Raw genomic sequence first — 27,131 nt, forward strand, 5'->3', positions numbered from 1 at the left:
TAGCCAACCCCAAACTAGCGTCAGAGCTGGCGTAATTAGTCTCATTTTATACTCCTAGTTTTCTTTTTAATTTGACTCAATATTGGGGTTAAATGACCGCAGGCATAATAATAAGTTAATGACTCCCACGAGAAACACATGTCTATGGTATGTGATGAATATTTGCAGTCTACGTATACAAATATTCTTTTCCACCAGCACCGCACATCATTGCAAGTCTGTACAGTATTTCTTCACATTAAGTCGCTTTCTGAAAAATAACCTTATCTGTACATTGGTAAACATGTGTATGGAATTCTGGCAGCATTGAGATAGCTTTCGAAGGACATCCCTGTGGCAGGGATTATTGCTGCATTGCTTTGTAGTTTTATATAACCCACTGCTTTCTGCATTCTGTATCCCACACACCTCTCTCCTTAAAAGCATTCATTTAATACATCAACTCCATGCCGGCTAATGCAAGATACATTTGGAACAGTTTGACACAGACATTGGTACTGTATGTCCAGCATCTCATGTTCATACATTAAGACAGCCCTTGTTCTTGCAAGAATGAATGAATGAATACAAATAAATAAAAGGTGGGAGATGTATAAACCAGGACTACCGTTACCTATAGTTTCTACATGGTAGGAATCTACACTAGTACTAGACAATCCTTATAGATATCTTTATGGACAATCTGTTACATTGTAATGCATAACAGTGTAATATAGTACACTTATTCGAGGCAAATCACTTTCACCTTACCTGGTCGTATAACATCTTTATAGAAATACCAGTTGAGATGTATAATTAAATTCAGCAGCATACTAGCGTTTGGCACTGATGCACAAACAGAACCTCTTCAGTTTTATATCCCTATTTATTTTTGCAGGATTTATTTTAAATTAAACCATACCGGTAGTCTTTTTTTTTTTACAGCAGCATATTTCTATTTAGTTTATCTTTTTTATTTGGAGATCTTTCTTAACAGAAAGCATGTGTTTTCGTGTTTGTTACCTTGTCAGTGTGAGTGAGTTCCTCTTTGTTTCTGAGCTCCTCCCTGAGTTTGGAATCTGGGTCAGTCCCTTCGTGTTCTATATACTGCACATTCATATTCAAGAGCCAGGCTGCAGTGCGGTCCAGAGCATTGGGATTCACAGGGGAGGGGGCCTAGTGAGAGCAACACAACAAATACATGATGTCGCGAGAAACTGGCAAAGTAAAATAATAAACTAAAGAAGAAGCTGGCGATGGAATTGCTGCCCAGAACTGACAACAGCTTTAACAAACTGGTTTAGAAAAAAATTAAAATAAATGAAGTGTAGCTTCAGAGTTTGCATCAAATTGTCGGAATATTTAGTCCTGGGTACAGTCACTGATTCTGTATGTGCAGCTTGGGGGGAATTTAATTGACCTGGTGATTCAATACAAAAATAAACAATAGTACTTTAATAAAAGAAAAATCAAGGAAATAGGAATATATATATATATTGAATTCCATACTGTGCTCTGTAAGGGCCAGGATGCAGTTGCAGCTTTCCAGGACAATTGTTGCCGGCTGCGTGTTTGCTATGAGGGACTAGTGACACCCTGGCATGGCAACTTTTCTATACGCTACTGTATGTACAGGCTGCTGTTGCCGGCAACCATTGCTCTAAAAAGCTGCTAACTCTTGCACCCGGTTACATTTTTTTAGGGCTGTAACTCAGGTTAAATGTGTGGAGAATGCTGTACAATCTGCCTTTCAGTGAATGCGATGTTTCCCTCGCTCTGTCCGTCATCTTAAACGTGAAACGGCTTTGGAACACCAGGGCCATCAATGTATAAAACAGTAAATGATCTCCCAACTTCCTATGGAGCACTCAAAAAGACACTTCTTGGTGCTTGCTGTAATACAGTTTCTGAAATACAGAGTGTGTGTGCCCTGTATTTCATGTGGCATGTGCACTGTATGTGAAACTGCCACATGCTGAGATCCACACTGATCAATGCAGGACGAGAGCCCAGTCACTCGGATTACAATGACCTTCACAAGAAAACACTGATTGATGGTTCTGGCTGATCTGTTTAATTGTCACAAACTGAACTGAAACTAAATGTGAACAGTAACTGGAAAGGGATACAGCAATGAAACATAGAAAGCTTTAAAGATCATACATTGTGACCACCCCCTTTTTATAATGATAACTGATTGAAGAAATGCGATGACCCACAGAAGCCTGACTTCCCAAAAATCCATCTTTAGTGGGGTTCATTGGTACAGCATGTCATATTGTACTACTTATACATGTAATTTAATGTAAAATTGTATTTGGGTATTTTAATGTAAAATTTGTATTAGGAGTCCAGCAAAACAGTTTGAACAACGAGTTGAGGCATTTAATTGCTATCCTCAGGAGCACAAGCTGCAATGATTTTAATTGTGCATGCCTACTTCTTTTCCCAGTCTCTAGGAACCATCTGTGGATAAACTTGCTTGCTTGGCTATGTCTTAATGCCCTGCACTGCAATCAACGGCAGATATTAAAGCCCAATCTCGCCCAAAACACAGAGCAGAATCATTTAGGAAATCTTCTGTTTTTATTGAGAAGTAAAAGAATGTTAATTGTACCTTTTTTTAACTTGTTTCATCTTATTTTGCAACAGGTTAGTCCATTAGCTTTGAGAAAGGTTCGGATGAAATTAAAAAATGTTGAGAATGTAAACATGAAATGAGCATACTTAAAAGCTTAATGGCATCCATGGTCAAATGTGTTATTGACTGGGCAATAATTAACTTCAATTATGAGCACAATGAATTGTAACCAAGCTTGTAACCCTTTTAAGATAGAAACAAAGAAGGTGACTTGTTGGAGCTTTGCTGGGGTTATAAACAATTATTGGGTGTCCCATCACATTGAAAAAAACAAAGCTATTCATCACAAACCCACCTGTTTGTGGATCGTCCGCTGCTTGGTCTCGGGACTGTCTCCCTTAGAGGAGGAGGACTGCTGCCGCAATCTAGCTCCGCTGCCCGGCCAGTCTGGAGATGAGGACATCATGCTGCCACTAGATGGCCTCTGATAGGGAGCCGTGTTTAACAGGCTGGGAGGAGTCCGCCCTCTAGTGACCGGAGGTGGCGGCTGGTCTATTCGACGCTGGGGGCCAGCGCTGTTCTGCCTGGGCACAGTTGGCTGGTGTGGGTTTTCCGTCAGAGAGAGCTGCCTTCGGTTGAACTCCCCGGAGCGCCAGGCAATGTCCTCGTTATTCCCGGGGTTGAGGAAGTGTTTGTTGGCTCCCAGTTCGTCATTGTTACCCTGGGAGCTGATGGAACTGTGACACTCCGATCCGGAGTCGGCTAGTCCGCGTGGCGACACTGGCAACCCGGCTGCCATCTGATAGACCGGGTTCTGAAATGACAGTGGTGCTAAGAGCTGTGGCCTGCCCGGGACGTTTTCCGAGTTGGGGGTGGTGGGAGTCTGGCCTGCCCTCCTCATAGTCGGCCCAGCTGCTGCCGCGTTGCTCTGCAGCGTCCGCGCTGACCACGCCCCACCCTGTGAGCCAGACGACTGACTCATGTTGAGGCAGTCCCCAGAGCCGGAAGCATTGGGCCCGCTCTCTAAGCTACGATTGTCTTGTAAGTCCACCATGGAAAGGCTCTTGCTGCCATTTGGAATTTGCACATCAGGCTCATTGGCTTCAGAGTAACTGGAGCTGCGCGCGGGCGAAGACTGCACTCCCGAATTCTTTGTGACAAAAAATAGGTCCTTGTTCTCCGCAGTCGGGGAAGGTAACCGTGTGAAATCTACCAGGCTGGTAAGGAAAAGAAAAGTAAAAGGAGTTTGAGCATGTAAAGGAAGAATGCACAGCAAGTAAATATGATTAACTTTGTACATTATTTGTTTATTTTAGAAACTTCAAAGGACACAGTCTTATAAACATCAGCATCTGCAACCATGTCCCACCCAAGTAGCATTTTGTGGAAAGCAGCTCCTTGACCAGCATGATGGGCTGGCCAATTACATGCAATGCTCTAGAAGTTTCACTGTTGCTTGTCCTTTTTAATCAAATTTAAGTGCAACCCGGGTGACATTAACAATTCCTTCTGTAGATCTGCACAATGCCCTTTCAAAACCAGTTGGTGAAGAGGTGGCAGGTAGTGGTTGTCAATGAAGACAATGGAAGAGAAGTTAATTAGTGTATCTGTATTGATCGCATACAATTGCTGTGCAAAAAAAACACAATACTGTCAATGGATTAACAATAAAGAAACTCAAGTGACGATTTAACAGTGATAATACATTGAGGGACTGGCAATTTATTGAAAGCAAGCTGTTGTTGCTAAGGGCAAGACAAAAAAAGGCAGAGCTTGTAATAGAACTTGTTAAATATTCACTGTACTAATACAGGGTATGCTAAACCCTTTTTAAAGGAACATTTCTGTCAGTTTTCAATTCAAAATGAAGGTTAAAGCTGGTTACTGAACATACAGCAAATGTGTTCAGTGGCCCTTACCCAGATAAATCATTTTCAATGACCATCTTCTGCAGTCCTGTGGAGATGCTGCAGCCAGCGCTGGGAGTGGAGGCAGGGCGCTCGGAGGTGACCGATACCTGGACGCTCGAAGGGTTAGTAAGTGCTGTGTTCACGTCCCTCAGGATGCGCGGCAAGGGTCCAAGCTTGGCAGCGGTGCCCTTGGCAAAGGCAAGACAATGAAACCTTGTTAAGAGAGCTCCGACTGAGCACCGTAATCAGTCCACAGTATCACCCTCATAGAACTGTGACTAGTGATAATTGGAAAAACCACATCAAAATACCACATGTTTTGGAAACTAACATTAGGCAAACAGGCAATACATTTGCATGTCTCTTAGTCCTCATTCCTTTGATTGGGATGGCTAAATGTGGTTTAGTCTAGAAGCAAAAACAAAATGTGCTATGTATCACAGTCTACAAAGTTAATTGCTGGAACTTTGCTTTAGAGCCAGACTTTTCTTGCTTAATCACTTACCATGTAATCTTTAGTGTTCCTTATCCACTGACCATTATAGTTCAAAGGCTTTTCTAAATCGGTACGATTAAATCATAATGCTGAGAAAAGAAGTCAATCCAATTAACGCATGACAACACTTTGACTGCTCAGGTTTAAGTGTTTTCAGTGCATTGCTTATTCATGCAAGCTGCTCAGTCAGTGTTGTATAGCGTGCTTGTTTACCTGCTCGAGCTGTGAAACCACCTCGGACAGCAGTGAGTGCAGAGTGGAGAGCTCCCGGCCCAAGTCGACATAGCCTTCAAACCCTGCTGTGTTGGAGATGGTCTCCGGGTTGGAGATCTCCAGCAGGAACCTCTGCATGTTGGTCCACTCGTGTTCCAGAAACTGGTTCATAAAGGACATGTATTCCTCCTTGCTGCCAAACCTGCCAAGAGGAACCGCAGGTCAGTTTTCTCTGTTTTGTACAGATACACATTAGAGCCAAGCTGTAGCATGAAAAAGTAGATCACCTTGACCAACATCTGCCATATGTAAAAATGCAAAGTGGAACATACAAATATGATCATACTTATATCCCCCAGATTAAGATACTCTCAATCAATTGTGCTAAAGAATGTCCTTGCCACACAAGCGGCACAAGGTAGTTTAGTCTCCATGCCAATCTAGACAATGGCTTCTATAAAACACTGCTAAGACCACCAAAACTCCTCTCAATATAGACACCGTATACAGTTCCCGTGTGTTGTATTTACTCAACATGGTTATGGTATAGAACACTTTTTTTAGAATGCATAAACAAAGGATTCTGGTTCATTTCTGAGATTTACGCTGCTGACTTTAATTTACCTGTAGTCTATTAGCTAAGGATGACTACACCTTCATGGTAAAACTGTTTGTCCAGCTGAATAATACATTGGCATTACAGTAGTTGTTGGCTGTAATCAGTTTCAAGTGCCCAAATACAGCAAATCATTTTTGTACAAATATACCTACTCATTCGAATGATCCCATTACATGATGCGAGCTAGCCTTGTTTATGAGGGTTTCAATCATTCTGAGAGGCTCCTATTGCAGTTACTCAATGTGCTGTGAAAGTATTTTTATCCGAGTTCAGGAGCTGCTTTTCAGTTCTAGTGGCCCGCCAACGATGTAGCAAGGCTCTATCTGTCAAAGTGTCTTAAAAAAAAGCCAGTGTCATTTAATAACCAGCTACTTTGTATCAAGTTATCTTTTGCATTTCTGGCAATGCAGAACTGCACTAAACGATGCTGGTAATTACTAATACAAAGACACGTCAGCACGATGAGCTTAGGTAAAATATGTTTAGAACTAAAGAGAAGCCCTACACCTCAGAACCAGAATGGTCTATCTTGTTTAGCTTTTCCCACACTTTAACATCTTTGACAATAGATATGGAATGAATAATAAAAATATACAATTGTTAGAACCATACAAGACCCACAACAACAACATGACTTGTATTAAAATGCAGCCACAGCACCATGGTCCTCCTCTTGCCCAGCTTCACACTTACTTGGCGAAGTTGGCTAAGTTTTGGGTGACCTTGGCAATGAGGGTCAGAGTGCGTGCCGTGCGGTCGTCCGGGTACTCCTGCAGGAGGCTGAAGAGCGAGGGGGACATGATGGCGGGACAGAGGAAGCGCAGGAAGAGGGAGGCACTGATGAGTCTCTCGCTGATATCAGGCCGTCCGCGATTACTGCACTCCTGTCTCCACGAAGCAAACACCTCCTTCAGCTCACGAGGAAACACACTGGGGAGGGGGGAGACAGCAGAGCAGAGAGTCACAAATCCAATCTGCCACTTTCAGTTTGAGAACAGAACAGGGTTTCATACCATTTCCACAGTAGTCTTTTTAGATTTCAGAAAGTGAAAATATTGCACGTGTTTTCTGTAAAGTGTTACCAGTATTGCTGAAACACAATTTGGGGTGAGCGGTTGGACTTTTCAAGGGAAATTTGCAGACAGCCTTTAAATTTTGCTTTCTGGTGTGCATAGAAGTCTGAACTATGGAAGAATACAGTAAAAAGACTAACAGGAATCAATACAGCGGGAATGGCTGCACTGCATTATCATAGACCTACCATTTTGTATGTTACTGTTAGCGATATTTGATTACCGCGTTTGTCGATTCAAATGTACAGGTTTAATGTCATTTTCCTTTGGGTCTGCAAACAGAATCTTGGGTTCAGTATTAACACCCTGCAGCTAAACTACAAGCCCAATAAGTAGCAACCACATTGCCTTTTACTTTCCCACAGAGATTGTTTTCGAAACAAAGGCATTGAATTAATTATGTGAAACCATACAGTACTTATTACATTTGTACACAGTTTAACTTCAGCTACCAATTAAGTACACTACAACAAAATATGCTTATTTTTTTTTTTTTAACCTTTAGGGGAATAGAAACCTTATTTTTAGAATGTGTTTGTTCAAACGTGATTGATTGCAATTTACTGTTCCTTTTGAGGTTTGACACCTTTTTGAAATCAGGATTTTTCATATATTTCTACTGTTCACCTCCTTATCCTCATTCCCAAAATACAGCAACAAAAGAGCAGCAGACAAGTCAATTTCTAACAATGACATCTTCATGTCTGTTGATTGCAGTATTCTTCCATCGTTCACCCTTCTGTGCATTTAACATCGCTCTATTGTGGTCTTATTTAAAGAAAAAAACTATATTTTCAGAAGCATATGGGACAGTGCTCCTGTAAAAATGCAGGCGTTCCATCATTATCAATATTTATGCACAACATATTGCCATATTAATGAACGGCTGTCTCTGTAGATGTATGTGATCTGCAGAGTGGGAGGTATGCATTTTTCAACACTAGGTAATGGGGTTTTCAAATCCTCACAGCAGGCAAGACAGACAACACCTTCTTTAATCCTTGGACGTCGGCTTGGGGACTGGCGTATCCCAAACTAGTGTTTGTTTTCATTGCCGTGTAAAATCTAGATTGCAATCTGAAAGGTAACATTCTCAACCAGTATAGCTGTAAAAGCACCGTGCTGTCGAAGCCGAAGCCAGCTATTGACCTGATTCTGAAAGCTGATGTGTACTGAGCCACCAGTGATGACAAATATCCCAGTTAAAGTGTAATAGCACTAATCAAGACTGACTGTTTATTAACCATCTGACCCCTCGTACTTTCTAAGCTTATCTTTCACTGTGGAGCTGCCTGTACGACATCTCGAGTGAAATCAATTGCAAAAACATCTCACCAGAAAGGACAATATTTACACAGCTGAGGGAGAGATCCCTGATAAGAGTTTCAGCACTTCCTTTACTTTAATTAGTATCTGACAAAGAAATGCATTCTGAAACACTGATACCCTTCTAACTTTCATTCTCAAACCCAGGCAACAACACGACTCGCCACGCTGCCCAGATTTCATCATGTATCACTCCACTACTCATTCATTCCAGGGGGATAATAATAATAATAATAATAATAATAATAATAATAATAATAATAATAATAATAATAATAATAATAATAATAATAATAATAATAAGTCTTATTTATACAGTGTCTAGTACAGTTTGTTTTTCTTCAGCTGACCTCAAGACACATACGTTTCTTTCTCCCCTGCTGATTCACAGTTTTCTAGCGTCTGCATTGTTCTAAAATTCATCGTGAGGCTCCTGTTGTCAGTTTTGTTTAATGTCAGTCCCCCTTGTTTGTGGAAAGTGTGCATGTCTGCAGTTTCCGCAGTCCCTGTGTGCGGGAGGAAGGTGCGTCTTGGTGGTAAATAGCTACCAGTAGGAGTTGATGATCTTGCAGAAGGCCAGCTCGCAGCACATCTTCAGGTTGCTCTGGTGCTCCGAGAGATCCCCGGAGGAGCATTTGCTGGGGTCCACCTCACAGTTCTCATCTGATTCGTACAGGGCCTTGATGAACTCGCCTTAATGAAAAATTAAACAACACAGTGATGAACCTGCTTAGGATTTACATTATAAATACAGGGTGGTGGTGGGGGAGCATATTGTAAAAAGCCTTTTACATTGCTTCTTCCTCCCATATACAGAAATCAATGAAGATGACATTAGAGTTTATGACATATTTGTAATCGATTTAAAGCCCAAAATGAAGTAGGGACAGATAATTAGGCTTGCTACTATTCGATTTTACCACAACCCACAACCCTGGTGGGTTGTGGATTTGGTCCCAGGTGGGGGACACTGCTGCTGTACCCTTGACCAAGGTACTTTACCTAGATTGCTCCAGTAAAAACCCAACTGTATAAATGGGTAATTGTATGTAAAAATAATGTGATATCTTGAAACAATTGTAAGTCTCTCTGGATAAGAGCATCTGCTAAGAAATAAATAATAATAATAATAATAATAATAATAATAATAATAATAATAATAATAATAATAATAATAATTATAATAATAATAATAATAATAATAATAATAATGACTGGCAGACATTAAGGACTGCACAGCATTTCCCTGTAAGGAAACTTCCTACAAGGCACTCGGGGGTCCTCGAAGAGGACAGAAGACCATACAACAAAACCAAAAGAAATAAATTATTTGTTTATTTAGCAGATGCCTTTATCCAAGGAGACTTACAGAGACTAGGGTGTGTGAACTATGCATCAGCTGCAGAGTCACTTATAATTACGTCCCACCTGAAAGATGGAGCACAAGAAGGTTAAGTGACTTGCTCAGGGTCACACAATGAGTCTGTGGCTCAGGTGGGATTTGAACCGGGGACCTGCTGGTTACAAGCCCTTTTCTTTAACCACTGGACCACACAGCCTCCTTCAATACACGTATAATGAAAGTGATGAAATGCTATTCACAAATATCAGTCAATCTTGGAGCTTGACACACTTAAATTATTCACAATCCCATTTGAAAAGGTGCTAATTCTTTAGAATACATGTATTAAATATGTATGCTTCCAACATCAATATTCTTCTCACCCCAGTGATATCTGTTGTAGAAGGAGGAATGTCAGATAGGGTCACACCGTGAAGTGCGATTCAATTTGCAGAAGGTTATGCGGGTATCAAAGTGGAAAGATAGTATATAATGTGAGGGTGATCTCCTATTGTATGAAAGGTCTGCAAAGCATTGGCATTCTCTTAGGAACAGATGGTCCGCAATGATGTTTATCATATTTGCCAAACAACAACCAAAGAAAAAAAAGTTTAGGAATTTCAAATATTAAGAAGCAACAAATCGTATCTCATTATTCTTCTGGGGTTTACAAGAACATTTAACTTTCATGTAACTGAATTTTTTATTTTTATTTTTTACTTCAAATGGAATAAAAAGCTAATAAATACAAATCATTGTAAAGCTCAAGGGAAATGCCCTTTTAAAAGCACACACAAAAATAACTAGTTTTGTCCTTAGGTGAGTAACAAAGTTGCAATTAAAATTGTGAATAATTAAAATGCATTAAACCAAGATCATGTTCAAATATATATATATATACATATATATATATATATATATATATATATATATATATATATATATATATACCAGTTGGGAATTATGTAATTTTGCAATTTTAGCAATTTCTCCTATTAAAAATAAAACAGCTCTGCATCAGGCAATGGACCATGTTACTGTGACAGATATATTCCTCAGAGTGAAAAGCAAGACGTGTAAAATGAACATGGCCAGTTTGAATCTACACTTCTCTGTTAAACGTCACAAGCATGCACCTTTCTAATTGAGACATTGTGAAAGTTACAAGTAAATGTGGAATTACGCTTAAAAAAAATCTCTTAAAACAATTCTTAAGCATCGTAAAAGAAAATCAAACTTACTCTAATTACATTTGCTGTAATGAGTTATCAAATTCTGCCTCAACATCACCGAGAAATGCCCTGAGATCCATAGTAAAGGATCAGCCCCAACCCTCCACCCGCCTACCACGCTGCAAACAAACCTTATTTATGGTATGCAGGAGAAGCTACAGAAGTTACAGTCCGCCACCACCTTTTTTTTCTTACACTCATTAAAATGAGAGCTTTGAAAATATTTGAAAAGGGTTCAGTCGGAAGAAGAAACATATTTAAAAACGTTCTTCTTAACCAATCTTATATTCTTGTATAATCTATTCTGAAGCATGCGACTTTAATCAATAAAATTATACTTCCCAGGCCCCTCTTTAATCATCCTCTTGACACACTCATCTAGAATTTATAATAAGGGGTTCCGATGATTAACCCATCACAACCCAGATCAGTGGTATCAGAGGGACTAATCAGAGACCAAAGCATCTCTTGTGTTCCACACCAAGATCAAGAGCACACGCTGCCTGGGAGTGCAGAGGGGAAGTCTGATTATATGAACAGGCTACAGTGATCCCCGCATTAAGTGATTTTGATATGTTTTCTATTTACGTTTCTCTTTTGCAAGTCTTTTAGATCTACCGTCGATCTCAGGCTCTTGAGACCCTGCCGGTCCAGCAGAATGAAACCCTCCAGGCTGAAGGGCAGGCAAGCCTCTCCCCCTGCTCTCCCGCTTTCAATAAATAATAACATGTTCAGTTCCGGTCTAGTGGATTAGAACGTATTATTCCTACATAGCAACATTCTACATGTGTGTGGCTGGCACACCGGTTAATCTTTTGTAAATGGTTACAGGAAAAAAAAAAATAATCTCTTAAAATATAACCCGATTATGGTGTCTGATGCACTCCAGACACTTTTCATATTTTACATGCTGAAGCCATTTTTGTAGAGCTCTTTCTAAACTTGTATGCAGAGCTTCAACACAAATGACCACTGACTGGGGTGCATTCCATACCACAGTGGTCACAAAACACTGCCTAGTTCACATCACTACAGTTTGTGAACATGCATACTGCATGCTGATGCCCACTAAAGGAATCCCATTCTTCAAAAAGAGACAAACTGAGGTCAGATCCTATGGCACACAGCATATCATTAAGAGGGCAGGCTCTTGTGAGGCCAAGGCTGCTGTCAGTGACTGGATGTCCTTCCAACCTTGTTTTGACAGGCAGTGGGCTAATATGATAAAAAAAAAAGTGTAAAATGTTGCTACAGCTGAGGTTCTGTAATCATGTCTGGTTTGACCCCACAACGCCTTTTGACATTAGTCATACAACTGCTGTCTACCACAATAGAGGGAAGACTGAAATAAAGTCAATTTTCAAAACAGACTGTATGCAGGAATAGGAAAGAACACATCTTATTGATAATACATTTCCACTAAAAAACATAATCAAACCACTAATAATATTGATGTCTGTTTGAACCCTTGTCATTGTGCGATATTTCGAAAAGTAAAGTTAAATGGGAATAGATTTTAGCCAAAATATGTATGTTTTCGGGGTTGCCCAGCGTTGTAAATGTACGCATGTATTTGAAGTACCCCCATCAGACTTCACGTAACAGAACCACCTCCCTCTTATTTAGCTTGTATTTGTCCTTTTCTTAGGGTGAAGGGATTGCTGGGTATTGAGTTAGAGGAGAAAATCTTTAATACTCCATTCTCAAGGACTGTCGAGACTCTTGGGAGTAAGCAACCTAAAAATAAATTCAAATTACAAAAAAAAAAAGAAAAGGCAGCCAGACCACTGCTAGTTTGTTTTATGACACTCGGAAGAATTTATTATTGTTTTTCTACCACATTAACCTCCAGGGGTATCTTCAAATGTCACCACGTACAAAGGCAGGAAAAGATTAAATCATAATCTCTGTCTGTAGAAAAGATGCTATCCAATTACGAGCGGCCTTTTTTATCTATGATTTCCATTTGTCCTTCAGCGCAGTGGCTTTTAAAAAGATTTCTGTATTTTATTTGAAAGGGTCTGTGTTCTGCCGGTACATACCAAGTGCGTCTTGTAGGTATTTCTGTCCAACCAGTTTGAGATACTCTTCGATGGCTTTGGTGGCGAGGGTGTTCTCTCTGAATATGAGATGCTCGTTGTCACCGCAGCGATCGACCTCCGACATCATCAGATCTGTCAGGAAGTCCTGCAAACGGAATTGAAACAGAGCAATGGATAAGAATTCCTACTTCTTTCTTGCACTTTAAACTCAAAAAAAGATGCCTTTCCATAGCAATCAACATCGTAAATCTCCAAATCCTACAGCATCTAACCACGCCGTGTATCAATTAGGTCTAATGATTGTACTAACTGGCTACCTTAATTTTAAAGGGACTATTGCTCATTACTGGGTATTCCTGATGTTTGGATTCAATTGGAATACCATATCCAGTAGGTTGACAATAACCCTAAAAAAAAAGGTTAAACAATTTGCCACAGCATGCAGATTAAACTGCATTGCATGACAAACTAGATTAGATAGTAACAATGGATGGAACATAAGGGAAGAAATCTGGTACTACACTCCCCATTAATCACATTCACTTTTATGCATCATATGCAGGCTGGCAATCAGATATAGAACATACACACGTTTCAGAGAAGAGACCACGGGGGGTTGAAAAACCCTACCCAGTGTTTCAGCTAAACAATTTACCAACATCTGCCGTTTCACATACTTGGTTGAAGCCTGCATCCCATTTAAAAGTCCTTGCCAATTATAATGACAGATGATTAGGCAATAGCTGTCTGTTCCAATTCTTAAATACCAAAAGATGAAGAATCAAACAATTGAAAATCGTTGGCACTTTTTTTTTTTTTTTTTTTTTCCCTAAATTTGAAAATAGTAGCTTTGTAGTTCTAGGTATCCAACTGGGAAACTATAAAAAAAAATTGTGTAAATTATGAAAGAATTGCAAAAGAATAAAACATATAGTACATCGGCAATATAGTTCTCCTGAACTTGTGTTAATAACATGTACTGCTGCCTACCTTCAAACTGCCTGACCCTCACACCATGCCTTTACACATGCTGCTGATCGAAACTAGAAGCTAGACTCGGCTTTCTTTACCGAAATAAATCATGCTTCATACGACCAGCTAAGTACTTATTGGTACAGATGTGTGTACTCCCCATGTTAGATTATGGAGATGTCATTTATAAAGCTGCTTCTAATGTTGTCCTTAGGAAGCCTGATGCTTTATATCACTCTGCAATAAGATTTGTCACTGGTGCTCCCTACCGCTCTCATCACTGTGATCTCTACACTTTGGTATGCTGGCCCTCACTTCAAACATGTCGACTATGTCATTGGTACAGATTCATTTATAAAACCCTAATCGGGAAATCACCCCTCTATTTAAGCGAATTGTTGACTATATCGGTCTCCTATTACAACCTTCGATTCAGCAATTTGATTAGTTTAAATGTCCCTCGTGTTTTTACTGCTGTTGGGCAGAACTCATTCCAATATGCAGCTGCTCACGATTGGAATGAGTTACAATCTAGGCTTAAACTCCCTGGTTTTATCTCAGAGAGTGCTTTCTTTTCTAGACTTGAAGCTTTGTTCCCTGTTTCATGTGCTTGTCAGAGCAGACACTGATTTTATTAGGTTTTTTTAAAAATGTTTTTATTGATTTAATATTGTTGTAATGTCTCTAACTGTCTATGTATTGTTGTCTGTTGTATTTATGTTGCCTCTTGGCCAGGTCGGCATTTTAAATGAGAACTTGTTCTCAATGTCTTTACCTGGTTAAATAAAGGTTTGAATGAATGAATGAATGAATGAATGAAACACAACAGCAGGGGCAGGCTCAACACACAAGGGTAATATCAAGCAGATTGCAGAGAGAACTGAAAGGGCAATGTTGTGGAGGTGACTGAAGAACTCAGCCCGTCAGAAAGGAAAATGAAGCGGCGGTGACAGAGGTATTGAATCAGCGCACACACATACAGAGGGTCCTGCTAATCTCGCCATTAGAAAACGGAAAAACAAATACATTTGTATAACAAATCAACAGTAGATCGGATCATAAGCCAAATGCGATCCGGAGGGTACAAAAGAGGCTAGAAGGCTATGCTAAGAGTTTGCAGAAGAAAATGAACATTGTATGTGATCACCTTGTAGAGAGAGACAGACAGACAGACAGATCGACACGGGGCCACGCTTTAAATGAGCCTTAGCATTGAAAAAGAACTGTCAAATAAAAGACATGCTGCTTGCACAGAGATGCAAAGACATAAAATATAAATATGTTTGCATTTAGCAGGGCTCTTGCAAGTGATTTAGGGCAAAGTACTGCAAATCAGCTGGTACACTTTGGACACTGAAATTGATATGAATAACTAAATACATAAATAGAGGATGTGTCATGAAAAACCATGAAATACTGTATTTATGTCACAGGCGGACACAGTGATAACAAACGAGCCATTGGTTAAGTCTAGGACCGTGTTTTTAACTGATTTATTTAAAGATTATTTTGAATGGCTATTTCTATACTATATTCTATAATCTATTCTAATACTGAACTTTTCATTTCAATCAACAATCTGAAATAGTTTTTCATAAATAAGCATCAATTGTGCATCTTCAAGGGTAAAAGCTAACCTTTTCTCCATGCCAGGAGTTAATTTGGTCCCAATCAGACTAGACCTTTCATTGGTTGTTTTGCATGTGTATCGTAATTAGGTCGGTTTTGCATGTGTTGGTAAAATGTTCCAGTGATAATGTCAGACCAATTATACAATATTTCAAAGCCATTTAAAATGTGATGACACAAGAGGGACCGCTCAGTACACTCATCCCAACATAATGGCGTAAATGTCCTGTACAATCAAACTGGAAATGGGGCCAGACAATTGAACTGTATGGAGGAATCCTAGACTGCAGCTGTGCACCAACTGTAAAGACACAATATCTAAGTATGTGGTCATCTGGAGGGATTTGTGACCATTCCTCAGTGCCTTTGCATCTGCAGGGAAGTTGCATGGAAGTCTGTCATATAAAGAGTCATCACAGATGCACCCTCTAACCAAGCACCTACTATGTGGCTTAGTCTGTCATATATAAAGCATTGCCCATTGTGACAAAAACTCACTTGCAACAGCAGCTTATATATAGCATAATTATATTTACACAAAAGTGCCTGCCACAGTCCAAACCCCGGATATATTTCAACCAGCTGTTGACAGAAACTTACACAGTCTTTATTTGATGAACAGACGGTAGATAATTTAAGGCCACTGCTTACAATGTTTGTTCATAATACTCTGTGCTATTAAAACCACAACAATTTCCACATTAATGTCAAGTCTTGTAAACAAAATGATCCATAATCATTACTTAGCTACAGCAAGAGAAGCAAGTTTCAGTCGAGAGAGGGAGGAAAGAAAAGTCAACAAAAACAGACAGCATCCCAGGGGTTCACCTAACAGCGAAAACTCATAAACTTCTGTACGTGTTATTGAATTAAATTTAAAATGAAACAAAACGCACCTACCTCCAGGCAGGCAAAGGCTTTCTAATTTTACCAGTCTTCAAGCTGTTGCCTTCAGATCCAACACTAGTTCTAACAGATTACAAGAGTTACAGAATATACAGGACTTGCGCTAGAAACTCTTGTCAGTTAATGTTTTAATATGCATGTTCACAGTGACAGGCTGGAAGGACCAGTTTATAAGACTATTAGAAATATCCCAAGAGGCATTATGTGGGACCTCAGGTATGGGACAGAACATTACAGTTACACCACGCTAAGACTCCTTTTAAACCAGTTTGAATGTTTTAATTAAGGTGTAGCAGGGCACAGATTCTGCAAGGAAATATATAAATGCTGACTTAAAGCACAGCACCTGTCAAAAGCTATGTCTCTTAATTTCCATTTTGTGCAGAGGCATTAAACCTTGCAAAGCAGCGGGTGACTCATACAGTATATTCAAATTGCGTTAAAAGTCTAATCTTGGAATAATCTGAAAGAAATTCCATCATGGGTAAAAATTAGCCAAGGGAAAAGGGTAGCTGGATACTGCAACTACCCTTTTCCCTTGGCTAATTTTTACCCACGACAAAAAAAAAAAAAATTAGCCAAGGGAAAAGGGTAGCTGCAGTATCCAGAACAGAATCACATGGTATTAGAAGCAATATTACATTTTAATAAAAAAAATGTTTAAAAAATTAATATTGCTGTAATAGAAAATAATAATAATGTATTTACAGGGTTTGGTGTTTTATGACTTCTGGTAGTATGTTTTTTAAACAGCTATTTCATACAGAGCTCCGATTTTAATACACTTTGCTATGAAAATAAAAATAACCCAGCTTCTCATTCACGTACCTTGTATTTGCCTTCAGTCTTTAAAACGGAAAACGCTACCTCACAACCCAAACCCCACAACGTCTATAAATACATTTTCAACATGACACGTCTTCACTACATCTATATTTTATAGCTCATTTCCTGCAATGTTGCATAGACTGTGTATCTTTATAACTCTGTTCACTGCTCTCCCCAGCTAGCTCTCTTCACAGCCCAGCGGTGTGGCTGTGTCTCCTAATTAGAAGCTGCTGACCTTGGCTTAGACTGGTTTGCTCTCATCTCCAAGCAGCCTCATTATAGCAAGAGAATAGAATTCGCGCCTCTTCATTACCTAGAGCCTTGCTAACGGCTTCCCATGATGAATTCTATTACCATTTCGCCGCACTTGAAACATATAACACTACTTAGGTACAGCTTTATTTCTTATTACACCACTGGAAGACAGAAAACGCGCAGCTTTCCAGTTTTAAAAGCTGGATTAAGAACCCAGGATCTGTGTTTGGTAATTAAATCCAGTGCAATTATGTTTAATTAAGGAAGATGTGTATGGAATAATGAAATAGTCTTCTTAGTACTGTATAATTAGAAGATCATCCCTTCTGTACTACACCCTGTTACCTCAGCAGTGGGATGTAGCATTCTGTTACGTGATCACATGTTTTAATGTGTTATTGCAGTTTGCATCGGAATGTTCAAATGTCATTCACAGAACTACAATGCAGCATCCATTGAACATTTAAGTAGGAAAGGCTTATTATGTGGAATCTGTGCAATTAATTGATTTTGTTCCTATGAAGGAGCAATCTGCAACTAGGCTTCCTCCATCACTCGTGGGCCAGCATTCAAAAAGCCCATGGGTGCATTGCACCACCAAAATCTATTCGGGAATCTGCAGCATCTGTGCTACTTCACAGCCTTCTTGTGTGAGAGTAGGTTAAAATCGGCTGGTTGAAGTAGAAAGGTTAGGGATCGCCAAGGGATTGTCTTTATCAGTACAGAAGAGCGGTCATTTTCATGTACGGGCAAGTGGTTACCTCCAGTCCAGACTGACAGAGCTTGATAAACAGAGGATACTTTGTGAAGGTTCATGAAGTAGTTATTCCACAAATGTGAACTGCAGAATTACCGACAAGCGCCTAAAGGGACAAGTGGGTTGTTTACTGCAATCCTCATGACTGAAATAAACACAGCATGAAGTATTCGGTTTATTTAATTAAAGAAGCTCTGTGTCTCCTTAGCGACATTGCAGTGTGTCCAGTCATTTGGATCTGTATTCTAAACAGGGTAAAATGATCATATATAGCATTAGGCACTGCATCTTATATTTGTTTTTGTACATATCAGGAAATCAGTACTCTGTTTAGCTTCTGCTACATTTCCCTTTTAAACTTCGTAGACAGAGAATTCAATGGTGTAGGAAATGGATGGAAAATTACATTACAAAAAGTGTCTACTCCCGGACAGCTTCACACTCCGTAAACTATCAAATCAAATCTATATAAAAAAATATATATTATTACTTGTCTCCCTTAAGTTATTTTGCAACACCATAAGACTGTAGTGTTAAAGAAAGAAAAAAACAAGTTACACCCAGTGCACTCAATCAATTACTCTGACACCGTAGCCTGAAGGCAAAGCTTTCTCCTGAATGATGCCTCATGGCGTTTAAACCTCACCCTGCCCTAGAGACTTTAAAACGTATTAAGACCAACAAACCAAGCAGAAGCTGTGTTTTGCTTCCTGACTCAATAAGGGTTGTCTGATGCATTGGGCCAGTTTTTAACTCTTCCTTTTTTCCAATTTTAAGAAGATCCATTCTATTGCAGTTCCTGTGTATCACAACTCCCCAGGCAGGGCTACAGAATACAGAACATTTCAGTCAGATCTTTGAAAATCTGGAGGAGAAACCCATACTGTATGTCCTTGAGAAACTTCACCTTAATAATACCCTGAAAAATGTCTAGTCTTACTCTCAAAATTGGCATTCTGATCATGGATTTTTTCAGAAAGGAAAAAATAAATTTAATAAAGTTACCAAACCAGCAATACACTGAAAATGTTTGGTGATTCTTTAACATATATATATATATATATATATATATATATATATATATATATATATATATATATACACATATATACATATATACACATATATATATATATATATATATATATATATATATATATATATTTCAAATTTTAATCAACGTATAAGACATAATGTAGCCTTGTTGTGTCTGTAAATCACATGCACAGACTAACTGTTTTGTTGTAGAGAGATTGATGTCTACACAGCTGATTCTAAAGTTTGTTATATATTATATATATATATCTATATATATATATATATATCTATATATATATATATATATATATATATATATATATATATATATATATATATATACCGTATATATTTTTTTTTACCAGCAAACAGCTGAAGCAAGCGAACAATTCAGACATTGTTTGTGCAAAAATGCCAACCAGTGCTGACACTGAATGTTTTAAAGTGTATAGAATGTATTACTGTCTCTGTCTTTATTATTGTTCAGATTTGCTTTTTGCCATCATCGGCACTCTCTGCTCTGAAACAATAAAAGTGTTTCAGTGTGCCTGCTTGGGTTCTCCTTCAATACACTGCTGGATGGGTTCAGATCTATAGGAAACATATTTTACGTTTCCTATAGATTTACCATTATATTAACCATATATTAATAGTAATAGTATTTAATTAGTCTTTAAATTGTTATTATTAAACTTGCTGTGTGATTTATTTTTTTCTTTTGCAAGATTTGAAGTTAATTGAGTGCTTTAAACTGTTTTTGAGATTAACGTTAAGGGGATCGATCTGTTGACTTTAATCTACTTCCCAAGGGATCGTTAGCGCAAATCTGCTTACACACAGGTTTTGTTTTATTTCTTCTTCTTTCAAGTCACTGACCCCGGCACAAATGCAGTTGCTAATTAAATATTTCCTCGTTAGGAAAACGCAAGATTAGCACATGCAGAATCTTAACACGAAACAAAGAGATTATCTTATTATTACCAAAGAATGAAACAACACAGTAAGGGAGTTCACGAGCCTAGCCAGCAGATTTGAATTTGTGAGAAATGTGTAAATTGGATGTTATGTGCTTATCCATTTAGTACAAAAGTGAATCTTAGAGTGGGAGACTTCAATATTAGACCTAACAAGGATACAAGAAGCCAGACGGCTCCGTTCACAGAACCCAAGAACGATGGGACTTGGTCAGTACCGGGATGGCTCATCTGTGAGGGGAAGTCCATTCACTCCCGAGTGTATGGCACATATCACACAACCTTGTGATCTCAACCTGCTGCCTCTAGCTGGCAAATAAAAACACACCACAGCTCTGTGAGCCGTGCAAAGTAATGCTGATGAATGAACATTGTCATGTTTTTAGTAGTAATGAATTGTATTAGTACTTGGACGACTGATATGATGACACTGCTCAAGTCCACTGAAATGGCCACTAAAATATAAATTAGCTTGCAGACTAGATCATCAATAAACTTCATCCTGAAACTACTTTATGAATATAAACGTGCATGTTTCCAGGAGGCTAACATCTTATTCTGAAATGTCTGGGGAGTAAATATTTTCACAGGACATATTTATATTCCTAACCAAATAAAACGCAATTGGGTCTGTCTCATATTTACCCTTCTGTAACTTGCAGTGCCTTCTGAAGAAATGACTGATATGATGATAAAGAATTAGATTTTTTTTTTTTAATGATCTGCTGTCATGCAATCTCCTTGAACGTCAACAGCCCCCAGTCACTGAAATGGTTTCATGTGTTGCTGTTGTAACCTATAGCCAGAAGTCATTAGGTTTCATTACAGGGTTACAAGGTAGTTAAAAACTGAAGAATAATCCAGCCAGTTAAACAGCATTAAGTAAAATCTAATTGGAATCAAGTTGAGAAAATAATGCACTGAAATTATTATCAAGTGCAAAACACAGAACACCAGTTACCTTTAAAAAAAAAAAGCAACAGCAGTCCATGATATTTTTTGTTAATCATTACATATTATTGTGATTAAAAAAAGAAACCACTGTGTTGTGAATATTTAATACCAATCGACTCAAGCTACTGAATTAACATGTGTAAGACCTTCGCTACTTATTGCAATACATTTGTCTTCCTACAATATGATTAAAATTAGAAATAATTGTGGATCTGTCGGAAGATGGTGTAATTATATTTTGCGGAAGGAGATTGTGATTATTAATCACAAGTGACTCAATGAGAAAAACAGTGACTCCGTTTCCTGTGATTAGTTAACACTGGTCCAATTATGTGTATCATGGTATAGTCTGAGACTGCGTGCTGCAAATTGCAGGCTGCATGTTAAACCCTAACACAGCTTTTAATGCTTGGAGTGGAAGAAGGCCGTGCAATGTAGGAAACATTCCAGCAAACATGGGTTGTATTGGGATGTAATTATTTATATGATGATGTGACCTTCCATAGTTTTCAGTAGCAGGCAATGTCAATTTCAAATTACATTTTTCACTTTTATTCCAATTCTAAAGATAGGACATTTTGGGACGCTCGACGAGTTAGTCAGAGATTCCTATGAATTGTGAATACAATGGCATGGAGATGACTCACTCTCTAAACCAAAATAGGATCCAGCAATCAACTAAAAATAAATATCTGCATATCTTTTGTACTGAAAAAATGTGCAGGTAAAAATGTGCTCATTTCATGTGAACCTCCGGAGTAGTAATTCAAACCCGAAAAGTGGAGCTAAAAATTTCTGACATTCCACGTGAAGTCAAAGTCAAAACGACCTCACCTCTGAACGGGCCTATTCAACCAGCAGAGCTGCTTACAACTCATTAGAGTGTCATTAGGCTGGAGAGACAGAGGAAATCATTTTGCGAACATTATGAATATGTGAGAAGGAAAGGCAAAGTCACCTCATAGTGACACTAAACTGGGATTGAATGTGTATCAGGCTGCAAATGGACACATTCTAAGATATTTTGTGTAATTACCAAAATAGTTAAGAGCACTACTCAAGTATAGAACGCCGTTTCAGCTAGTGTAATTTTTTTAAGCTATCCGAGCTGCTCGCAGATGATAACAAAACATCTTGTTTCTCGCCTCTTCACAGTTCAACACACAAGCTCATTCCAAAAAACAAACCCTTACTTCTGATGTGAATAACACATTAGAGTTGCTATTACTGTCCTGACAAAAACGATACTGGATAAGTAACAGACAGAATACTAATTTCAAATGCTGTTTTTCTTTCTTATGTTTGGCTGTTTGATACTGTGTTAATGAAATCGTTGAACCAGCAAAGTATTGTATGCGGCTGTTTGGAAATTTTTTTCTCATCAAAATAAATTCATTAATTGACCAATCAGTCAGTCTTCAACTGTTACAACTATAGAGCTTTTTTAGGCACCGAATCACATGAAAAGCTTTACATAACAAATGAATGATAGTACAAAAGGTGTAGGTTTAGCAACTTGCAACATGCATACATGGCTGTGTACAGTAGTTTATATAATATCTGTTTAACAGAACTCTCAAGCCCTGTTTCCATACGTTTTCTTGTTGGGCCCCTGGCCCCTGGCCCCTGGGCAGAGTGACCTGGTTTTGAAAACATGACCCATATCGCCTAGCTGTGACATTAAGGATGCCCGATTTTTTTTCAAATCTCAAACCTGTCTGGGCTTTTATTACAGAAAAAACGTTTCAAAGGGAAGAGAAAAACATTACTTTTGTGAAGTTACTGCACAGCTTCAGTTCAGTAACAACTGGAGTGTTGAGGAGCTCCTGAATGGAATACTAATATCTGCGAGATAAACATATTTGATCATCTGAAGGAGCTTTAATGGAATATAAATAATCAACACTGGTACATAGAGAACCACATTACAGCTTACAATAGAAGACCCCATTAAACCTCGCTGGGCCAGACGTGCAGCAGACAGGGTTTACTTCCATGTCTGGATCTGAAGACAAGGATGGAGCGCTTGAGCATTTGTAGGTTTTTATCCGAGTCTAATTAGCCACTCCAAACAAGCTCAGGTCTTTGAGTTATTTATTAATCATAATAAAACCTAGTTATGCAAATCTTATTTCAGTCTCAGGTCCCAGAGGAGCCTGCCAGAGTCCTACTGCACCACCCAGACAGAAAATCTACAGTAGAATATGGCGATTCCTCAATACGAATAAAGTAGTTGAATTACCTTAGATACAACAGATCTTTGATTGCTATTATGGTCAACACATTTCTAAACAAAAACAAAACCAAAAAAAAAAAACAGCATGAACAAAGAGTAACTGCTGAAGAGTTATAGGAAATTAGTTTAAAACAAAACGATGAATAACCTCCATGTTGGGCGATAGCAGCTGGCTAACTCTTCTTCATCCCACTGCATGATAAACTATTGTATTCAGCAACTTCCAGCTACCTTAATTAAAGCCCTGCAGTGCAAGCTGAGTATCTCAATCAGCAAAATGAATTCATGACCAATTCATTCTAAGTCTGTTCTTCAGATGTAAGTGGAAATATAAAGAAACGGGTGTTTTTTGTAACACTTGCATTGACAATTCTTCCGATATAAATATTAACAATGACACCTGCTTTTTTTTAAATATCCACTCATACTTCTGATGTCTTGAAAGTCAGTGTTTGTATATCAGACTGACTTCTACAAATCCAATAGGCATTCCAATGTGGTTGGATTGGTTTGGTTACATAGCAGTCTATGGCTAATTTAGCACCGCCTAAACACATCCAGTTTGATGCAAATTCTCCTTCACTGATCAAGTTTCTGAGCAGTTTAGAAGATGGAAAAGGGCGGACAGGAACACCATTTAATAACCACTGCCTATCAGTGACAGAGTAGGGTTTGTATTACACACAGACTGGCATTATCATTAAGCCAAGTCAGCTTTTTAAACCCATCATCAGGAATTGCATATAAAATATAACGACGATTCAATTACACATACATGTATTAATATACCAGTATCTGCCTACTGCACATTTGCTAGTATTTAGATGTATATTAAAATGATGGTCTTGTAAAGCATTCTCATCTGAGAAATGACTCTATCCTTGCCTTTAAATATGCTGTCAGATGTTCCAACAAATAATTTGTGGATACCCACAGGACATACCACACCTTACAAATTGAATTTTGATCACTGTGCTTTAGCATGCAGAATGGTTCAGCCTGAAATGCCCTTCTCATTGTCCTTACAGTAAATTGCCTAACGTGTCGATACATCAGCTGGATACAAGCTGTCGTCGTGCTTGAGGTGTAAGACGAACAACGTTTAAAGCTGCGGGTTGAGTCTCACCTGGCAAATGCTTGCCCGTAGCTCTCATTAAAAGTTCTTGCTCCTTAATTCCTGGTAATACCCTCTGTGTCAGCTTATTGCTCATGTATAATTACTCAATGGTGCTGTTGCACGGAGTGATGAGGCCTGTCTAAGATGATTTATCCTGGTATAATATTTGAACCGAATGAAGCATTTAAAAGCCATATAATAAACCTCAGAAACAAGGACCCTTTTATGACTCCACTTATTTTAGATGTTTAAGCAGCTTGTTGGTGTTTCCTGTTGATTTCTGGGGTGGGGGAGCAGGCTGGCACATAGACAGTTTTATTTTTTTTTCCCCCTGCTGCTAGCTCCTGCCAAGTAAATGATTAATTCCCTTATATGGGAATCGCTTTATGGAAACTAATTTTCTACTAGCACAAGCCTGCTGTATATAAACACAGGGTATTGATGGAGTATTGTCCAAAAGATGAGGAAACCTTTTCATTGAGTGATGTGGCTCCCTCATAGCACCGCATTACCCTTGATTAGGCAAATATGATTACCTGGAGGAAAAGGAATATAAGCCAGAGCTGACCTGCTAACAGTACAGATATTGAGCCATAAGAAATGTAACAGATCCCACGAAGAAGAAAGTGTTTATGAAATAGCGTGATTTCTGACAGCTCTCATGAATTACAGGTCTCAATCAATTAAACCAAACACAAATAAATAAAAATACATACGAAATATACATATCTCTCTGAAATACATATAAAACATATATTTCTGGCCACCTTAAAATATTTAAAATATAATTTCTACCATAATCCGTGTAAAATATATATATATATATATATCACATGTACATGTTGCCTGGCAAACACATACTGTACACTCAAACATATGCAACATATTTAATTTTTGATCTTTTAAACTGTAAGTAGGTGTCTGCTATGTTTTTATGTTGTCACTGTCCTGCACACACACCGTCCACTGTAATATTTTTACAAATTAATGAGGAATTCTAAAAACAGCTGCTTTGCTACTGAGCTCACCTTGGCCTTCCCAGTGCTCTGCAGGATATGCACCAGTGCGGAAGCCATCTCCTCCTTGTTCTTCACACTGAGCGCAGGCTCCAGCAGGGCAGACAGCACCATGTAATTGTTGGTGATGTACTCTGCAAACTCCTTGTACAGCTCCATGGGCAGGATGCTCATGCTCTGGTAGCGAGACTTGATGCGGATCATGGGCCCTGCCGACTTGCCCTTGTTGGAGTTGGGAGTGCTCACTGGGTACCATTTCTCCATGAACTGCCGGCCCGTCACCGCGACGATGGGAATGTTCACCAGCCCCACGTAGTTGTTCTTGTCCTTCTTTTTCTTTTTGTCCGTCTCCTTGTACAAGTGCACCGTGATGCTTTTGACCGAGGGTAGGTTGTTGAACTCGAAGTGTTCACCCCAGAAGACGTTGTCCGTTTTCAGTTTGCAAGTAGTCCGTGCATAAAGCGTGTCGTCCAGGCACAGTTCACAGAAGTATTTCTTCTTGGCAGGCAGGTCCTTGGCTTCGATAATCCACAGCTTCAGCATGTTCTCCACACGTCGGCTGTTGTCCTGGGGGGGGGGGGGGGGCCAAAATCACAGCAGAAGAATAAATAAAACACAATTCAGAGAGATTATGGAACCAGCAAAACACCTAATTTAAAAGGAGCATTTATCAATCCTTTCAAATCTATTACTTCTTACTTATTAGGAGTGGATATGCCACAGCAACAACATCCAGAATGCGCCAAAGTGACTATCTGCCCTTACTTTATTATTTCAATAAAATTGAAATCATGTTCTTTAGGGTTTTTTTAAACTCTTTCTCCTTTCATTGGAAACTTTTGAAAATCAGCCTGAAATGATCAAAGCTCTTGGATGTGACTGTTTTTTTTTATTTAAACGATAGACAGAGAGAATGGAGTGCAATATTAACTTAGATTGGAGTAATGCATCATCCATGACATGTTAATTCAATCATAACAAATACTTCCCCTCACTTTCCCAATATGTGGAATTACTTTTTATTTAATTAAACTTTTTTACTCAAAATACATTTCTCCCAAACTTAAAACTGAATTCTATTTTTTGTTGTTTTGTTTGCATACTTTTGTTGAAACCCAAAAGAGAGTCAAACACGGATTGATGTACCGTACGATAAATATGGACTCCAGTAGAAATATCATACCCCGCAGTTAGAAGGAGATTGAGATGCAGAGCTGTAGGGAGCCGTGGCATTTTCATTGTGGTTAAGCAGCACAAACAGTGAATTTGTGTCATTCTGTCACACAGGCCACTCAAAAAAACATATGCTATTATTGGCTTTTCTCATTGAATTTATGGACAAGGCAAGCCACGACACCTACACAGTATGACGCATTCCAAAGAGTTATGGGTTATTTTCATCAGCTTATTTGTAACCTTGTCATCAAAATACCACCCTTTAATGGTGCTTTACTGTCAAACGGTCCAGTTTATTTTCAGATAGAAAGAGCGATGCACTTTATCCTAGAGACTCTTTTTGTTATTTATGGTTTTTTTTTTATTACATGTAGATATCCCAGCAGTTATGTTGGATTCTTGGATCGGGAATTTAAACAGTATATGCTATTAAACATGAGTGACTCCATATGCTTGGTAC

At 38.7% G+C, this 27,131-nt stretch overlaps 1 protein-coding gene across 7 annotated transcripts in view; it reads right to left on the minus strand.

Moving 5' to 3' along the window:
• The window catches only part of LOC131702889 (disabled homolog 2-interacting protein-like), a 237,203-nt gene that overhangs the window by 7,576 nt on the left and 202,496 nt on the right, over nt 1-27,131 (minus strand). For 6 of the 7 annotated variants that reach the window (XM_059005244.1, XM_059005247.1, XM_059005246.1 and 3 more), the window contains 8 exons: nt 25,508-26,062; nt 12,814-12,958; nt 8,746-8,890; nt 6,492-6,728; nt 5,180-5,381; nt 4,480-4,658; nt 2,916-3,777; nt 1,003-1,155 (listed from right to left, as the gene is read on the minus strand). In XM_059005244.1, coding sequence (XP_058861227.1) covers nt 1,003-1,155; nt 2,916-3,777; nt 4,480-4,658; nt 5,180-5,381; nt 6,492-6,728; nt 8,746-8,890; nt 12,814-12,958; nt 25,508-26,062 — 2,478 coding nt within the window. The remainder of the gene's footprint in view (nt 1-1,002; nt 1,156-2,915; nt 3,778-4,479; nt 4,659-5,179; nt 5,382-6,491; nt 6,729-8,745; nt 8,891-12,813; nt 12,959-25,507; nt 26,063-27,131) is intronic. The other variant, XM_059005245.1, reaches the window with a different exon arrangement.

This window comes from Acipenser ruthenus, chromosome 31 (genome assembly GCF_902713425.1).
Source record: "Acipenser ruthenus chromosome 31, fAciRut3.2 maternal haplotype, whole genome shotgun sequence".
Taxonomy (NCBI): Eukaryota; Metazoa; Chordata; class Actinopteri; order Acipenseriformes; family Acipenseridae; genus Acipenser; species Acipenser ruthenus.